The following is a 17,270-nucleotide window of genomic DNA, read 5'->3' as shown; positions in this document are numbered from 1 at the left end:
AACCTAGAAGGAGGCCTATTTTCGTATCCTTTTGCCGGCTATAGGTACCGGCCACATTTCTAATTTTATCTCCGCGCCGTCCCTAAATCTAAGGTACGAAGTAGAAACCTAGCGCTCTATATTTACCCGGCTATTATAGAGACGAGCTATATTTAGATTAGTTTCTTCGTATATCGCGACCTAGCGGGTAGTAAGCGAAAGGGCGATAGAACGTTTATAATACGTCTCTATTTAGACCTAAAACATAAAGGTCCTAAGGAGCCCTAGTATCCTAACTATAAGGAGATTCTTTAGTATTAGTACTTTAATCCTCTATACTACGAGGCAGATAGCAAGCCTATAAGAGAGAAACTTTAACGAGAAATTCTCTATAATACGTAGCGCTATTGCATAGCTATAGATACGTACTAAGTCCGGCAACTCGAAGAAGAATTAAGACAGCGTATTAGCGACCGAGGAAGAGATCGATAGTATACTAGTAGAGTCGAGGTCTTATAAGCGAAGCATAAGATAATATAGGCTCTTAGTCGTATAGAGTAACGTACTATATAAATAACTAGGCGTACTACTCTTATTCACTTACGACCTATATCCTAGGATACTCTTCTCGTACTTTTTATACTCTTTTCTAATACCTTACCTATAGGCGCTCCGCGACAACCGAGTGAATATAAGCTATAGGGTTTCCGCTCGGTACCTTAGCCTCCGAGATAGGGCGGAGTTGAATTTAGAGCGATAGCCGGCACTCGTAGCCGGCATATAGAGACGGTAGTAGGCCTTTTCCTACTAAATGACTAGCTTGTTTAGTATAGCCTACCTAATATTTCTTATATTTACTAGCAATAGGCCTAGGTTACTTATAAGATTACTATAGCTAGTAAAGGCATTACTAAAGAATATCTATACTATAGTAAGATACTATTATTACGCCGGCTATTTATTAAAAGGAGGCTTTCGCCTATTACTATGCCGGCTATATATGCCGGCTATATTTCAAAGTCTCCCGTACCTGCCTTTTTTAGCCGTACCTACCTTTTTTAGCCGTGCCTACCTTCTTTCCTTGCTCTAACGTTACTATAATATAGGCTTACGCGAAGCTTACTCTATTACCTAGCGATAACGCGATACTACCGCTATATTTAACCTTCGTATCGATACCTATACCTCTACGCTCTATATCTACTACCTCCGTAATACCCTCGCTCTACGCGCGCCTTCGTATACCTTCGTAACGCACTTTTTTCCTTAATTCGACGACTTTTACAATAGCGAGTCTACTTAACTAAGTTACGACGCCTCGTAAGAAGGGACCTAGTGCTTCTACGGGTCGCAACAAGACCGGAAATAGTAGAACGAGTATAGTATATTAACGCAAGAGGGCTACTACTACTACCGCTAGCTCCGGTACTAGAAAGGGCGTCGCGAGTAAGGCTCCGCGTAAGACAACGGCGGGCAAGGCTCTACGTAAGACGATAACTAGCGCTTCTACTACTAGTAGCAATCGTACGAAGCGTCGATAGCGCCTAGGAAGTAAGTCCTATTTATAGCCGGCAGCGTAGCCGGCAGCGTAGCCGGTAGCGTAGCCGGCATTCTTACTGTCTTTTTACTAATCCTTCTTTAGCCGTAGCCCTCCGTAAGATTCGGTAGTATTAGAAGAGTTCTTAGCTCCTAATCCGTAAAGCTCCTTTCTAACGACTTGTTCGCGAAATTGCCTAGGATTATAGAACGGACCTTCGCTTCTAAGCCTCCGCGATAGGCGCCCTTTAAGAGGCTATAAAAGCCTACCTAGTTCGTATCTTTAAATATATGTTTCTCTTCTACCTCTTTTCGGACTATACTAATACTATTTTAGCGGTTAACCTTATAGCTATCTACGCGAAGCGTATAACGATTATAGACAAGGATTTTAAAGTACTCGATTAGATTCTAAAAGGCTAGAATGTCTATATTCGAGACGGTGCTAGGTAGGATAGATGTTCTAGTAGAAAGGATGTTCGTAGTATTATCTATAAGCTTTTCTATATACGAAATAAGCCGCTGTTATACGGCGCTATATACTGCGCTCTAAATACTCTCTAAGTATATATACATAGTATAGTATACTTTATTAGCCGTACGGAATAGAAGTCTCCTAAAATCCCGTTAGTACTAAGGAGTAAAAAGGCCGGCTACGCTGCCGGCTACGCTGCCGGCTACGCTACTAGCTACGCTGCTAGGTTTTTCAAAGAACTAAAAGAAGATAGACATTCCGGTTGATTTGTATTAGTTTAGATTTTTATAAAAAGAAAACAGGGAAAAATAAGGAAGGTTAAAGAGTCTAATAGTTATAGTTATAGGCACTATCCCTGTTTTCTAGAGTATATTATATACCTGCCTTCGCAACTCTACCTAATACTCCCTCTAAATATCCTTATACTCTACCTACTAAAAATTCAACTAGGTACCTGGACCTGTAGCTGCCTCTATATCTTTTACTATCTTCTATAGGTTAAAGGCCTCTTCTATAGCAGACTCTACCTCCTTATATAATACGAAGTTACTACCTACCCTACCCTTTATATCTCCTAAATAACTAAGAGTTCTAAGGAACGAACTAGCATTCGGCCTTAGTATAGCGAGTAACTAGTAGAACGTTCTGTAGAGCTGCCTTATAGCTCTTTTATATACTATGCCGATACCGAGGGAGGAGCTATCCTAGTACTTAATATTGTCGAATAGTTCGGTAGGAAAGTGCATAAACTTCTTAAGGAGGAGGACTTCTAGGGAAATCGATGAGTTCTACCTAGATCTAGATAAAGATATTCTACTAAGCAGTTAGGGAATTGAACCGTAAACGAAAGGATGAAATTTATACCTAAGGAGTACAGTTTCCGAACTAAACTATAATGCCTTATATATATATGTATGTGCTTTTGATTAGTTAGTGCCCTTAGCTAATTGTCCACAGATTTAAGGTTATGTGAGTACCTTTATATAACTACGTAGCCTAAGTAGGATTCGAAAATTCTATAAGTACTAAGGACTAAAAATGCCGGCTACGCTGCCGGCTACACTGCTAAGTCTTATAAAGGGCTTGCTTGAAGCTACGTATACATTCGTACACTTCTTAAAAACCGATAAATTATATAGTTCGAACTAGCTACTTATATAGTTGCTTAGCAAACCAACCCAAACCAAACTAGAGTTTCGGCTTAGCAAACTAAACCAAACCAACCCGAACCACTGCGGGGTCTACGCTAACCTTTAGAGGTTCCTAATTAATAGTATTAAAGTCGTCGAAATACTGCTTAGCCTCTTTACGGAGGCAACGTTATCGAGTAAGGCCCTCTTAAGAAGTCGTAGTTATCTCCTTAAGAGCTTTCTCCTATAGGGTAAGAAGATCCGCTCTAGTATAAATAGACCCCTAGTCGTAAATACTATACGTACGATAGGACAACTCGATCGGGAGAATAGCGTCCCTCCTAATTATAAGCTCTACTAGTATAAGTCTAGTCGTATCGATAATAGTTATTCGGTCCGCCTAGAGAAGGGCTAAGATATAGGTAGAGATAGTAACTAATTTGTCCCTACTATTAGTTAACTTAGATAGGGTATTAATTAAAGACGGATAGCCGCGCTTAATAATAGCATTGTATCGCCTTTAAAGGGCTTAGGTTCCTTTAGGCGAGGCTTAATAGCCGTAAAGCTAGTAACTACGTAGCTTATACTACGTATAGTAGCTACGCTTAGCGTACTTCTAGAAAGAGGTAGTCGGTAGAAGAGAGATTTAGCTCTCTAAGATTTAGGTCTTTAAATCGACTCGTTAGCTAACTCTACCTCTTCTTCGTCGTCGTTATTACCTAGGGAAGGGGTTATCGTAGGACCCGTAGCGGCGGTTCCGCTACTCGAAGCCTATATACCGCCGGCGTCCCTTAGAGTACGAAGACGCGTATTCTCTCGCTTAGCTTCTTAAGCTTATACTTCTAGCCTAAGTACTTCTTACTTAGCTATAAATCGTTTAAGCTATAGGCGGGTCGCTTCTTAACGCGCCTAATATTCGGCTTCGTATTATTATACCGCCGCGTCGCTTTCTAATACTACCGGCGCTCCTAGTATATTATTCTATACGGTTTCCGCGCCCGGCATATTCGGATCGCTTACGTTTATCTTTCGGGGTTCTATAGGCCGCTATAAAGGGTAGACGGTTTAGAACTATTAGAAAATAGGCCTATAGCAACGTATAGAACACCCTCTACTAATCGTAGTAGTAGATAGTAGAACTCAACCGTACCTTTCTAAGAATAGGGTAGAGTGTTTCCCATTAACTAACTACGATAGCCCTATACGGCTAGTATACCCGCCGAGCCGGCTACCGAGTATCTCTATAAGAGCTACCGAGCATTTCCGCGTATACGCTAAGTAGGCTTAGTGCTAGCGGATTAGCACTATAATATACGTAAAAACATTATATAACTGTTATATAGGACTTGCTAAGGCAGGATAGGAGACTTTACTTGCTTAGGTTCTTATTCTATAGGCCTGCTTCTAAGGAGTCTACTTCTATAGCCGCTACCGCTATAGAAGCTATAGGTTATTTAGCGGATATAATAGCGTAGCAATAAGAGCCTAAGAACAACGTACTTACAACTAATATTAATTACTTTAAGTGCTTTATTACCGCTACGCCTATTAAGCTACTATAAGTTAGTACTAATAAGCGGATAAGCTAATTAATCTATATAAGTCTACTTAAATAGTAGTGCCTGCCTATATAACGGACGGCCTATCTAACGCTCTCGTAACTAGCTATCGACTTATTATCTGCCTTCGCTATATCTATAGAGTCCGAGCGTACCTTTAGTAGTAGTAGACGTACGGTTTTATAGGACCGAGCCTCTCTTAATAGTAACAGCATCCGAACAAGCGAGTATTCTAAGCAATAGCAACGTACTAGCGTAGCGAATATACTAGTAGATATACTATAACTAAGTATAGAAGCGGAAGACAACGACGAGTTATATAAATAGCTATAGAACACCCTTTATCTTAACCCTAAGCGTTACTACTACCCTTACTATAGCTAAGATTGTATTTAAATATAAATTAAATATAAATATTTACTAAAATTTATTAGTAAATCTATATACGAGCAGTAAATCTTAAACATTTAGTATCTAATAGCTATAGGAAAGACTAAGCTAATTAATAGAAAAGTCGCTAGTAAAGCTATACTATACTTAATCTTATAAAATAATCTGCTATTATCTGCTAGTAGACTAGTAGTGAAGAACTAGATAGTCCTCTTAATAAATTAAAGTAATAATTATATAATTTTTCTTCTTTTTTATACTTGTTTTTTATAATTATTTTTTAGAATTATTTTTATGCCTATTTTTTGTACTTGTTTTCTATACTTATTTTCTAAACTTATTTTTATACTTATCTTTTACTTATGTCTTACTTGTCTTTTGCTTATCTTTTGCTTGTCTTTTGTTTGTCTTTTGTTTAATTTAGTTTATATCGATTTAGAATGTATATTAGTTTTATACAAATTTTTTTATTGTAGTTATATTTGTAACTTCGCACTATATTACAGGTACTGATTTAAGCTGTCTAAGGGCTAAAGGGTATAAAAGGTACGTAGTTTTTTCTACCTAGAGGTAGCTATATAGGATTTGGCTAACTAGGCAATCGTATTCTAAAATCCGGGGAGTTAGAAGTCTTCCCTACCTGCTATATAGCCCCGCCTATCGCATATCTCGATTTGACTTTTTCGAAATTCGGCCTTCTATCTTCTAACAACTGTAACTATAGATATAGACTAGCAATATAGGCGTATAATAGCTGATTGAAAAGAGCAGAAGAAGCCGAGTATTTCTATTACTATAAGGAAGTATTCTATCAAGCGTACGAAGTTAAGTAAGCTATAAAATAGCAAAGCTAGAACTAAGTAGTAGTAGTATAAAGAACAGCAATTACTAATACTATAACAAGAATAAACCCTCTACGATTATATTAATCTTCTTACTAAGTTAGCCCTCCCTCCGACTACTATAATAATACGTAACTCCGCCTACGAAATCTATAGCAATATACCTAGAAAGAACTAGCCTACTCGCTTTAAATACCGGTAGAGAGAATACCTAGATTTAGTATATATTAGCAACTTAGATAAGGCTCGTAAGAAGGCGGATAGCTATCTCTTCTATACTTAGTACTTCGAGAACTTATAAGCGGCTATTAATAAGTACGATATTAACTTAAAGTCGAAGAATATTACAAATATAGACAAGAAGGGCTTTATAATTAGGGTCTTAAGGAAGGCATTAAGATACTTCTTAAAGAACGTAGTTAAGAGTAGACAGCTTATAGGATACCTATAGGATAGTAATAGAGAGTAGATAACCTATATTATAGCTATTTCCGCTAACCTTACGAGCATTCTGCCTATACTAATCTATAAGGCTTAATCTAGCAATCTTTAGGACACCTAGGTAGAGGATATAGACCTAGACAAGTATATAGCCTTCTTTATAATCTCTCTAATAGGCTAGACTTTAGATAAACTCGGCTTTAAATAGTTAACTAAAGTATACGATCGTTTTGTAAAGAAGAAGGCTCGTAATAGTCGCGATTAGAGGCTACTTTTAGTTAATAGATACGGCTCTTATTTAACTATAAAGTTTATTAACTAGGCGCTTAAAAGGAAGATATTAGTAGGCGTATATCCGCCTTATTGAACTTACTAGCTATAACTACTAGATATAGCTATATTCGTATCTCTTACCTCGTAGTATTTAACCGCTTTAAACGCCTATCTATATAAGTTATAAGCAATATAAGATATTATAAAGTAGACCTTCTTTATACTCTTCTAGTAAGCCTAGATACTAGCACTAATACCTTATAATATTAAGTCTGCTTTTAAGAAGACTAGTATCTATCTATTTAATCCGGAAGTAGTCCTATCTAAGCTACTATTGCCGAAGCTATATAGCGACTATTTAAACCTACTATTAAGGCCTTCTATAGGCTATAGGCCTTCTACGATTAGCTTACTTACTATATAAGACTAGCGGAAGATAAGTTCGTTAATCCGTAAGGAGGTAAAGTATAAGGATACTAATAAGGTTCTTAGCCTATATAGTAAAGTTAGTACCTTAGCAGCTAAGAATTCATTGCTTCTTACTTAAGTTAATAGCCTTAGATAGGCCGTATATAATAAGTAGAAGCGCCGTAAACGAGGCAAGAAGTTATATATATAAGTAAGGGCAGAAGAAGGCTCTACTTCTATATTCTATAGTTCTTCTAAGCTACTAAAAGCTAAGGAAATATAGTAAGAGAAGGAATAATAGAAATAGGTAGAGGTAGCTTATAAATAAGACGAGAAGGTATAGGAGGCACTTAAGAAGCAATATATACTTAGTATTAAATAGCTAAAGGCTATATAGCGATAACTAGAGGCTAAAGAAAAGAAGGTAAGGCTTACTAAGGAAGCCTATAAGAAGGAGATAAATAAGGTAAATAAATAGGCCGCTAGATAGCTAAGTACTAACCTATTAGAGGTTATTAAGAAGGTAAAAAACCCCCTCCGGCGTATTATCTTCGAGTAACCGCCTAAGTAAGATATTATAGTATCTCTAAGGAAGAAAGCTAGTAGTTCGGCTTCTAGTAGGCCTATATATATTATATAGCTTCTAGTACGATATAGGATATTATCTCTATATTAGATTAAAGAGCGCTTCTAGCGCTTTTATATATACTAAAAATCTTTACAATCCGACTATTATTAAGTAAATACGACCGTATTAAATATATATAGTAAAACCGTACGCTGCTATACGGCAGGCGGGAGTGTACGGCAGGTAGGGAAGCCTTCTAGAAATCTCCTAGGGTTAACGTACAGTTAGCCTTAGCGTACGGTATTTAGCACTTCCGCGGACTCTCTTTACAAGTAAATAACTCTATAACTATAGACCCGATTAAGAAGGCGATTAATAATCTAAATAGCTAGGAGAGGCCTAATATTAATACAACTGCTAGGACCTATAGAGTTAAGCGTTTAACGCTTTCTAAGCGTTAGAGAGGTGTCTAGGGTAGCAAATAGGTCTAGTACGAAGATAAGCGGTTACTAAATAATCTAGAAGAGGTAGAGTTAGTTAGATATATTAATAAGTTAACCAATCTAGGCCTACTACTAACGGCTTTAATAGCACGCAATCTTGCTAAGCAGGTATATAGCAAGGAGCCTAATAAGAACTAGCCTACTAAGTTTACTAAGAGGCATTTAGATATCCTATTTTCTAAGTATCTTAGCAACCTGGATAAGGTACGGAAGAAGGCTAATTTATAGCCCTTATATACTAAGTACTTTAACAAGTTGCAAGCTAAGATAAAGAAGTATAGTATAGAGCCTAAGAATCTATATAATATAGGTAAGAAGGGCTTTATAATAGGGGTACTTAACAAAGCTAGAAGAATCTTTACAAAGTAGGCAATAATAAGTAGCTACTAGTAGTTAAAGGGGTATATATAGGATAGTAACCGCGAGTAGATAATAGTTGTTAGCTATATCTATACTGGTAGTATAGCACTACTACCTACCTTAATCTATAAGGCTTAACCTAGCTAGTTTTAAGATACTTAGGTAGAAGATATTAACCTAGGATAGTATTTAGCCTTCTTTACTAAGTTACCCTCTAGCTAGACAAACGATAAGCTTAGCTTCGTATAGTTAACTTAAGTATTCGATCGCTATACTAAGTAGAAGGCTCGCAATAGTAGATCCTAGAGCCTACTAATACTAGATAGATACGGCTCTTACTTAAATATAAAGTTCCTTAATTAGGCTCTAGAAAGGCAGATCTTAGTAGGTGTTTATCTACCTTATTTAATATATAGATTGCAGCCTCTAGATATATCCTTATTTGTACCTCTTGCAAGCTATTACTTAACGGCTTTAAACTAGTTTATCTATAGATCTATAAGTATCTAGGGTATAACAAAGCGGGTATTCTTTAGCTTGTTCTAGTAGGCCTAGACTAAGGCAATAGTAAAGAAGAATATAGATAGTAGCTTCTAGAAGACATATATCTATCTATTTAATCTATAGGCAGTACTATCTAAGCTAAAGAAGCTAAAGGGTATAGAAGAGCTAAGTTCTAGTAAGCAGTCTAGTAGACCTTCTTTAAAGGCTTTAACTAGGTCTAATATTAAGAGAGCTAACTAGAAGAAGATTAAGGCTATTATTAAGACTATAGTAGATACTTAGAACTCGAAGAAAGTACTAAACCTAAGGGATTAGGTTAGCAGCTTCTAGGCTTAGAATACCTAGCTCTTAACTTAAGTAAGTAGACTTATAGCTACTCTTAATAATAATAAGAAGCGTAGAAAGCAAAGCAATAAGTTATTTTATTAAAGAAGTAAAGGTAAAAAACGGCTCTACTACTATATTCTACTTATCTACTAAGATTTAGTAGGTAAGAGATATTTTTACTAGGAAGGAGAGAGAGAAATAAGAAGAGGCTACTTAGAAGGAGGCTAAGAAGGTCTAGTAGTAGCTAAATAAGTAATATACTATATAAGTAAAGGAATTAAAGCTATAGTAGAGATAGGCTACTACTAAAGAAAGGAAGGAGAAATTAGCTAAATAGGCCCTTAAGAAGGAAGTAAAGAAATAGATAGTTACGGTTTCTAGATAACTAAATAATAACCTTTAGGAGAGTATAAAGAAGGCTAAGAACCCTCTTAGGCGTATTATATTTAAATAGCCGTAGGAAGAAGATATTATATATACTCTAAGTAAGAAAGCCGGAAATCGGACTTTATAGATAAAGCGATATATACTAATTATAATATTGCCTATAATAGTCTAAGAGGTTTCCTAATCGAAAGCGCGTAGTCGAAATATAAATAGACGAAAGCGTTAATAGTATAGACGTTGTATTAATAGAATGCGAGCGTAAAGAGGGTATATAAGCTGAACGGTAGAAAGCGTGCGCCAAGGCTAAGCGTGCGTCATAGCTGGAAGACTTCTACGTAGCAGCTGAATGGCACTTCGAGCTGGCTCGCAATAATTTCGTTGGCCTGTCAAGTTGACCGAGCAAATGGCCATCTCAATCAGGCAGAAGACTCGCATGGAGTCCACGGATAGAGCATAACACATGGTGCACTGATGAGAATGCATGTCCGCGTAGACTGAGTATACTTCAAAAACTTCATTCAGTACAGCTAACGCTATCGATTCCCAACGGAGCTTTGTTCCACGCCGAACGCCCCAAACGGCCGCAGGCAAGCAGGCCATGCTCGTGAAAACGACGTAAACTGTGCCAGAACCATGTGAAGCACCATCGCATATTCAGATCTATCACGCTCATTGCGTTTCCGAACGCACGCTTTTCCATTCCAACTCGAGTAGCCCGAAGACTATCGATTTGGCAGTGGAATTCAGCAAGCTACTGGCTTGCCCAGTGTATCACGCCCATCCCTCATAGCGTCATCTCCACACTCTAGATTCATGGGTATCTCTGTCTGTCCTTGGCGCTTATTGTGATGCGCACTGTACTCTCTCGCCGCCTTGCATGTCCTCGTCATCTTCGTCGGTGGCTCTTGCTGCGCGATCGCCTTCCCGCGTCAGGTCAACCTTCTCGAGCTGGTAGTCTTCGGTCATGGCGTCTGGCGGTGGGATGTGCTGCGGCATGCGTGGGGGCAATACAGATTCGAGGGCTTGAATCTGCGCCTTGCTCAGAGGTGTCGGGTAGCCGTCGGCATCCGGTGGTCCAGAGAGGCGCTCCGGGAACTTGACTTCAAACTGCACATAAAGGTTGCCAAAGTCGTGATGTCGGTAGGATGGCATACCCTGGCCACGGATGACCTTGATCTCGCCAGGTGAAATGACCTCGCCTGGCAGGATTTCAACGGTCAGCCAGCGCTCGTCGAGGTGCTCGATGTAGATGGCACCTCCAGCAAGTGCTGTAAGAAGATCAATTTCGGCGTGGTAGAACAAGTCGTCGCCCTTTCGTTGGAAACGTGGATGTGGCTTCTGCTCGATCTCGAATTGAACGTCGCCTGGCTGGGCACCCGGGGTCTGATCACCCTCGCCTCGGAAGTCGATCTTGGTGCCGCTCTGCACGCCACGGTCGACGTGCACGTGCAGAACCTTGCGCTCGATGACAGTCTTCTTGCCGTTGCACTGCTTGCACTTGTCCTTCTCGCGGATGGTCTCGCCCTCACCATTACAGTCAGGGCAGACGGTCTGAAAGCGCTGGATCATAGGGCCCATCTGGCGCATCATGGTCTTCATTCCTTGTCCATTGCAACCTCCACATGTCTTGACAGCGCCCTCCTTGCCGCCTCGACCCTCACATTTTGAGCAGATGATGGACTTTTGGAGGGCAAGCTTGGAGACCTTGCCTCGGTAGATGTCCTCGAGGGAGACCTTGTGGACGTGGTGGATTGTGCGTGCCTTCTTGGGACCTTGATCTCTCATGCCGCCGCCGAACATGCCGCCGAATCCTCCACCGCCACCTCCGAAGAACTGTGCGAACAGATCCTCGGCGGCCATGCCTCCGCCAGCCATACCGCCTTGCTCGAGGCCCTCTTCGCCATACTGGTCGTAAAGCTGGCGCTTCTGTGGGTCTGAGAGGACTTCGTATGCGTGGGAGATTTCCTTGAACTTTTCCGCGGCGCTCGGGTCGTGTGCATTCTTATCTGGGTGGTGCTTCAGAGCGGCCTTTCGGTATGCGGTCTTGAGCTTAGCCTCGTCGGCGTCGGGCGAGACGCCGAGCACGTCGTAGAACTTGGTTTCTCGCACCATGGTGGCAGTCGAAGGAGGAGGAGGAGGAGGGCGGGGAAGTGTAGTGTGTCGTGGTCGAATTTACTGACTCGCGGTTGTTTGCTCCGAGATCAAAGGCTGAGGGGATGGAATCAACGAAAGCGCTGCGGTGTGTCAGTCACTGAGCAGGTGGAATGGCAAAGCAAAGACCACGCCGGGGCGACTCCGAGTGAGGCAGGAGGCGGCGGCGGCGGCGGCGAGAAGCGGCGGGCGTGGATGCTTACGGGAATGGCGCTGCGTTGCGGTGCGGTGCGGTGCGGTGCGGTGCGGTGCGGTGCGTTGCCTGCGCTGTGTGCCTTGCGCAGTGACGAGGCGGGCGGCGGGAGAGTCTTGGGTGGGTCGATGTAGCAGCAACAACGTGGGTATGTCGATGTGAAGAGGCGAGATGATGACAAACTACGATAGAATATGTACCCTGATCAACTCGCTGCACCTGCCTTCGCCCAGCTTCGCTCGCTTTCTTTCCGGCAGAAAATTCCTCGGCGCCGCCAGTTGTTGTTGACACATATTCCATGGCGATCGAAAGGCGCCTTGCTGCCGCCACACTGCAGTGCTGTCTCGCGCGCGCGCTCAAAGCGACACTGCACTGTCATGGAAAGTCTTGGCCAGCCCACCCCACCTGCTACAGTAGAACTATTCTGTCACCGCTGAGCCATTCCCCATCCGCAAAAGTTCCGACTGCCGACGCCGAAGTGAATGTTGCGCAGCTTGAAATTTTGCACGTGAAGGCAATCTCGCACTGCAAATCGAGCCTGCTTGCATGATGCGGCACCCTTTTCAAAGCCTCCTCTATGCCCCCCATGCAACCGACGCCATTGGCCGAGGCTTCCTCGTCGCCGCATGTGGCCCACGGCTGGTCACACTGAGCCTTCCATCCAGCCGCATCATATCCGAGTGGGCTGCAAGTGATGCTGTATGTTGACATGCTCGCATGAATGAGTCTGGCATTGATGCGACGCTCGAAGCTCTCGACTGACATTCGCTAGCCCTCGCAGCCGACGACACAACCCGACCATGGCGCTGTCGTGCAAGAATCGCATGGACAGCGTCCACCAGTGAAGAAGCAGAAGATCCGCAACGCCCCCAAAGCTCCGAACGTGATCAGGCTTGCCGCTTCTCCCGACTCCCAGCACATTGTCGCGGTGACCGACGACAAATGCATCCGCGTTTTCGACTGTCGGCAAGCCAGGCTCGAAGAGCTCAGCCAAAGATGCATGCCGAAGCGACCTTGTGCGGTCCAAGTCATGCCTGATAATGCCACCATCCTGGTCGGCGACAAGTTCGGCGATGTCTACTCTTTGCCACTGATCCCAGCTACGATGGGGGACCATGAAGAAGCCGACGCGACTCCGGCGGATTCCACGCCTCAACCAACGCATGCCTTCAGAGTGGCAGCGAGTGAGCTGACCGTCCACAGCAAGCGCAACAGAATGGCCTTGGAGGCGCAGATGAAGCAGAAGAATTTCACGGCTCGGAAAGACCCACTTCAATTTGACCACAAACTCTTGCTCGGCCACGTCTCCATGCTGACTGACATGAGATATGTCCTGAAGGAGGTGGAAGGTCAGCACCGAGGCTACATCCTCACAGCAGATCGAGACGAACACATTCGTGTTTCGAGGGCACCGCCACACGCCCATATCATCGAAGGCTTTTGTCTGGGTCACGCCCAATTCGTAAGCAAGATCTGCCAGGTCGGCAGCAGCGACTTGCTTGTGAGCGGTGGTGGGGACGATTGGATTGGAGTCTGGAAGTGGTCGCACTTCAAGCTCCTCAAGAAGATTTATCTCAAGGACCTAGTCAAAAGCGTTGCCCATCAACATCCAATCAGCGATGATTATAAGCTAGCCATTTCTGGCATATGGAGCGCGCCAATTCAATCTACTGCGAATGAACATGTCCTAGTCATCGCCGTCGAAAAAGTCAAGGCGCTGTTCCTGATATTGTCGTCTGCCCTAGCAGCGAATCCGGACCATGGGGCTCAGGACGCATCGGCGATGGTCGCGAAGCAACTCCCAGGAGTGCCACTCGACGTCACAGCATTCAGAGGCGAGCTGTTGGTATCTCTAGACAACAGGGGTGACGACGACAAGCGACTTGGCATCGTAGGAGTCACTATCGGCCCCGAGCACGGCATCGAAGCCACCGAATGGGTAGATGTGGGCACCAAAGAAACTGGCTCAATCTTGACTGCGCTGAACGAGTATCAAACCCGAGACGAAGTCACTGACAAGGAGCTGGACGACCTGTTCTACGGCGTCGTAAGTCTTCGCAAACGTGGCCCTCAAGGCCCAGGCGATACGGATGAGGTTGCTGTGGAAGAAGACTGAAGAAGTGAGACTTATGATCTGCACAACATCTCTGCCGCTGGTTCCTAAACTTCCTGCTGGCAAAAGCTGACTGACTGATCATGTCACATTTGTCACGCTTGCCGACCACGGAATGAATTGCTCTACGTTGGCCTTCTTCACTTCACCGTTAATCACCGATCGACCTTTTCGATCTGTCGAGAAGTACTTGCAAGTACCATAAGCACATTCCCAAAACCCGTATCCAGTCCGGCCAGTACCCGATCTGCTCAAGAACATCCCCTGTCGACTCAGCAGACCACAATCACAAACTGGACTTTCACCATGGACTTCCCAGATATGCCACACGTACTCATGTCGCGTGTTCCTTCCTCTGCGGCATTTCTGGTTCGTGCATGCATACCGGGACCTACCAGCATTGGCTTGAGTTGGGTCTGCGACGATTGAGCCTCGCCGTGTTCGCTCTTCACCGCACTCCGTACATGGGTATTCTTCTTCGCGCGCCATTAAGGGCTCTATTGGTGAAGTTGGCGTGGAGATACTTTCAGCCTTCTGTATAAGCTCCAGGAGCGCGACATCTGGTTCTACGTCAACAGAGCTGTTACTACCTAGATAATCGAGAGTCATCTCACTCACCTGAATAGCTCGTTGAAGCTGTCCCAAGGCAGTCCGCCAATGCATGCATAGCAATACAGATCGACGAATTGCATGAAGCTTGAGAATAGATAAAGCGAAACGAATCTGCAATCTATCGTCGGACAATGAAGTCAGGCACTTGAGACAACCAAATCAGCAGCCAACGTGCAGCTCAGCTCTGTATATATCTATCAACCTCCAATCTGCGCGGTGTTGACCTGCGCGCCCTCTACTGCAGCCCAACTCTGACAGCGTCGAGATAACCACGGTCCGCGCCATAGGCGTCTATCTAGCAAGTCGGTGAGATCTGCAAACGTGCACAAGGGCTTTTCGACATCCTTGGTGGAACTTCCAAGCGCGTTGCGATCCCGTTCAAATGTCAATGTCGTGTCTTCCAATGGAAAACGGAGGTAGCTTTTCTCCGAAGTTTGGTAAAGCCCCAAAGCTCTAGCTGGTAAGCAGTATCTGCAGCATTATTGACTTGCTATGCATTATCTCATGGCCCTCACACTGGCTGGGCCCGCCCATATCCACGGCAGGTAGTGCGAATCGCTGGTCCGCGAGCACGAAGCATAGACAATGATTGGAGTTGGGGAATGAAGAGACTCGGATGGAATCGCACAATCGAAAGACAAACAGAGCAGCGAATAACACATTGCTAAGGAAGCAAGCCTTTTTGTCATGAAGAGGTGGAACGCAGGCTGCGAGAAGACCTGCGAGACGCACCAATAACAGGAAGCAGGCGGTCTCACTCATGCAATGACAGTCTGGACATTATTTCTTACATCTTTCTATACTCGATATTCTGCGGGTGGCGCCCTCCCGATTTGCACGCCGCAAAATGCTCCCATGCATAGGCCAGTGGTCTCATCACCTGGCGAACCCAAACGCCGCTCCTATTTCGCGCCTGAAAATGCCTATTGAGACCAATGCACATGTATACGCCTTGTGAACACCGCTGAATCCAGTCTGTCGGTCTAGTCCTTCCACCGTGCAAGGAACTTTGCCAAATCGTCTGTCGGATTTGCTTGTGCAGCAGCCTAGAGATCGCAAGTCAGAACGTGCCAGCATTGGACGTCGTGTTCAGTAACATACCGTGTTCTCCATGCTGCTCACGGAGAAAGTCTGCTGCTGCGTCATCGTGGTCACCTGCTTCGCCGGTGGTAGGAACGTTGTGGCAATCGTGTATGGGCTGGTCGGGTAAATGGGAGAGTAGTTCTTCACAGTGATCTTTGTCGGTGGTATCGACTGCATTGGAGCGTACTTTGTCAATCCGGTCTGGAGCGCAGGTGCGACAGTGTAGGCACCTGCATCTGCGGCAGCGGATGCTGCACCTCCTGCTGCAGCATTGCTCACGGCATCGATGGTGTCCGGCACATCACTCGTTCCAGAGACATCTGCTGCTCCTTGTGCGTAGACGGCCGGGGTGGTTCCAGTCATGGTGGGAATGTTGAAACGGTTCGAAAAGTAGGTCATCTGGCCACCTTCTTTTGCTACTGCCATCATCTTGATGTAGCTAAACATGGGTTCAGCTCAAATTCTCATCGCCCAGGCGGTAGGCATAGATTGATTGTCGATAACTCACTATCCGTTCTTCGTTGGGCCAGCCAAGGTTGATTGCACGGTGCCCTGAAACGAATTGCCAGTCGCGAATGTGCCCTTAGTAGTAAGGACGGCAATTGGTAACTGTGACCGGTCTGTCAGCACAATCTCCTTGCCAACAGCCTATGTGTACGGCGGTGCGGCTCTATCGCATTGCATTGCAGCCCTTGCTCGTGCTCCGTGATTGCTTCAGGCTGCCATGCCTGCTTCTCCTTCACATACTGCATCTGTGCCTTCTTTGTTTCCTCCCACCATCAGCTGGATGGTATATGTGGTCAACTGATCAATACTCGGAGATGTATCATCTTCCTCCCACTTGACTGTCATTGTGCCGGAGGGGGCATTCGAGCCGGCAGCAGGGGCCGTGAACTTGACTCCGGCAAGCACCGTGTTGACGCATGCCGCCAGTATTGGAAGGGTGTAAAATCGCATTGTAGGCGTCTATGCGTCTGTGCGACTATGCGAGTGTGGTGAGCGGAAAGACGAGGAGGCGGAAACAGGTCGGCGTCGCCGTCGCCGTTGTCCGGCGCAGGATCGAGTATGAAATCGTGAAGTGCTGTGACATTATTATTCAATCGCGAAACGGCGTCCCTGTTCCTGCATCTGGGCAAGGGTGCGGGTGCGGGTGCGGGTGCGGCGTTCTTCCGCAACTCAAAGGACCCTGGCCTTGACCTCGATGGCCTGGCCTCCAAGTCCTCGACCACCTCATGTCCTGTGCCTCCCTCCATATGTATCTCTCCGTCCCTCTGATCAACGCGCTACGACTTCTGCAGGTCCATTGAGTCGAGAGCAACGGTGCGAAAGCGATGCACTCTCTTCTCTTGCCCGCTCCGGCTTTTCAGCGAAAAATAATGCACCTGCTTGCCTGCAGACGCACAGCAGTTGTCAGAGCCAACTGTCAGCAGCCCGCC

At 44.4% G+C, this 17,270-nt stretch overlaps 5 protein-coding genes across 5 annotated transcripts; 2 read left to right on the top strand and 3 right to left on the bottom strand.

Annotated features, from left to right (window-relative positions):
• Nucleotides 1-2,900: 2,900 nt before the first annotated feature.
• On the top strand, nucleotides 2,901-12,160 carry MYCFIDRAFT_208851 (uncharacterized protein; the record flags this gene model as incomplete). The annotated part of the gene is made up of 6 exons (XM_007932098.1): nucleotides 2,901-2,906; nucleotides 9,974-10,017; nucleotides 10,042-10,120; nucleotides 10,159-10,286; nucleotides 10,324-10,392; nucleotides 10,434-12,160. 6 exons carry the CDS (start codon nucleotides 2,901-2,903, stop codon nucleotides 10,489-10,491), a joined length of 384 nt encoding a protein of 127 aa, XP_007930289.1. The 3' UTR covers nucleotides 10,492-12,160.
• MYCFIDRAFT_212267 (uncharacterized protein) lies at nucleotides 10,183-12,140 on the bottom strand. Its single transcript, XM_007932099.1, has 2 exons — nucleotides 12,037-12,140; nucleotides 10,183-11,916 (listed from the first exon to the last, which is right to left on the bottom strand). Exon 2 carries the CDS (start codon nucleotides 11,792-11,794, stop codon nucleotides 10,523-10,525), a length of 1,272 nt encoding a protein of 423 aa, XP_007930290.1. The 5' UTR covers nucleotides 11,795-11,916; nucleotides 12,037-12,140; the 3' UTR covers nucleotides 10,183-10,522.
• A 603-nt stretch (nucleotides 12,161-12,763) lies between the features above and the next one.
• On the top strand, nucleotides 12,764-14,142 carry MYCFIDRAFT_216506 (uncharacterized protein; the record flags this gene model as incomplete). The annotated part of the gene is made up of 1 exon (XM_007932097.1): nucleotides 12,764-14,142. Exon 1 carries the CDS (start codon nucleotides 13,027-13,029, stop codon nucleotides 14,140-14,142), a length of 1,116 nt encoding a protein of 371 aa, XP_007930288.1. The 5' UTR covers nucleotides 12,764-13,026.
• On the bottom strand, nucleotides 14,107-14,816 carry MYCFIDRAFT_212266 (uncharacterized protein). Its single transcript, XM_007932096.1, has one exon. The coding sequence runs from the start codon at nucleotides 14,800-14,802 to the stop codon at nucleotides 14,221-14,223; it is 582 nt and encodes a 193-aa protein (XP_007930287.1). The 5' UTR covers nucleotides 14,803-14,816; the 3' UTR covers nucleotides 14,107-14,220.
• Nucleotides 14,817-15,734: 918 nt separating this feature from the next.
• MYCFIDRAFT_37593 (uncharacterized protein) lies at nucleotides 15,735-16,791 on the bottom strand (the record flags this gene model as incomplete). Its single annotated transcript, XM_007931493.1, has 4 exons — nucleotides 15,735-15,797; nucleotides 15,853-16,273; nucleotides 16,343-16,443; nucleotides 16,582-16,791. 4 exons carry the CDS (start codon nucleotides 16,789-16,791, stop codon nucleotides 15,735-15,737), a joined length of 795 nt encoding a protein of 264 aa, XP_007929684.1.
• Between the last annotated feature and the right edge of the window lie 479 nt (nucleotides 16,792-17,270).

Source organism: Pseudocercospora fijiensis, assembly GCF_000340215.1.
Source record: "Pseudocercospora fijiensis CIRAD86 unplaced genomic scaffold MYCFIscaffold_8, whole genome shotgun sequence".
NCBI lineage: Eukaryota > Fungi > Ascomycota > Dothideomycetes > Mycosphaerellales > Mycosphaerellaceae > Pseudocercospora > Pseudocercospora fijiensis.
This window is presented reverse-complemented; position numbering and strand designations above follow the sequence as displayed.

Excerpts from the sequence above, each read along its gene's own strand:
- MYCFIDRAFT_212266 (XM_007932096.1), bottom strand. The coding sequence starts at position 14,802 with ATGCATTGGCGGACTGCCTTGGGACAGCTTCAACGAGCTATTCAGGTG.
- MYCFIDRAFT_212267 (XM_007932099.1), bottom strand. The coding sequence starts at position 11,794 with ATGGTGCGAGAAACCAAGTTCTACGACGTGCTCGGCGTCTCGCCCGAC.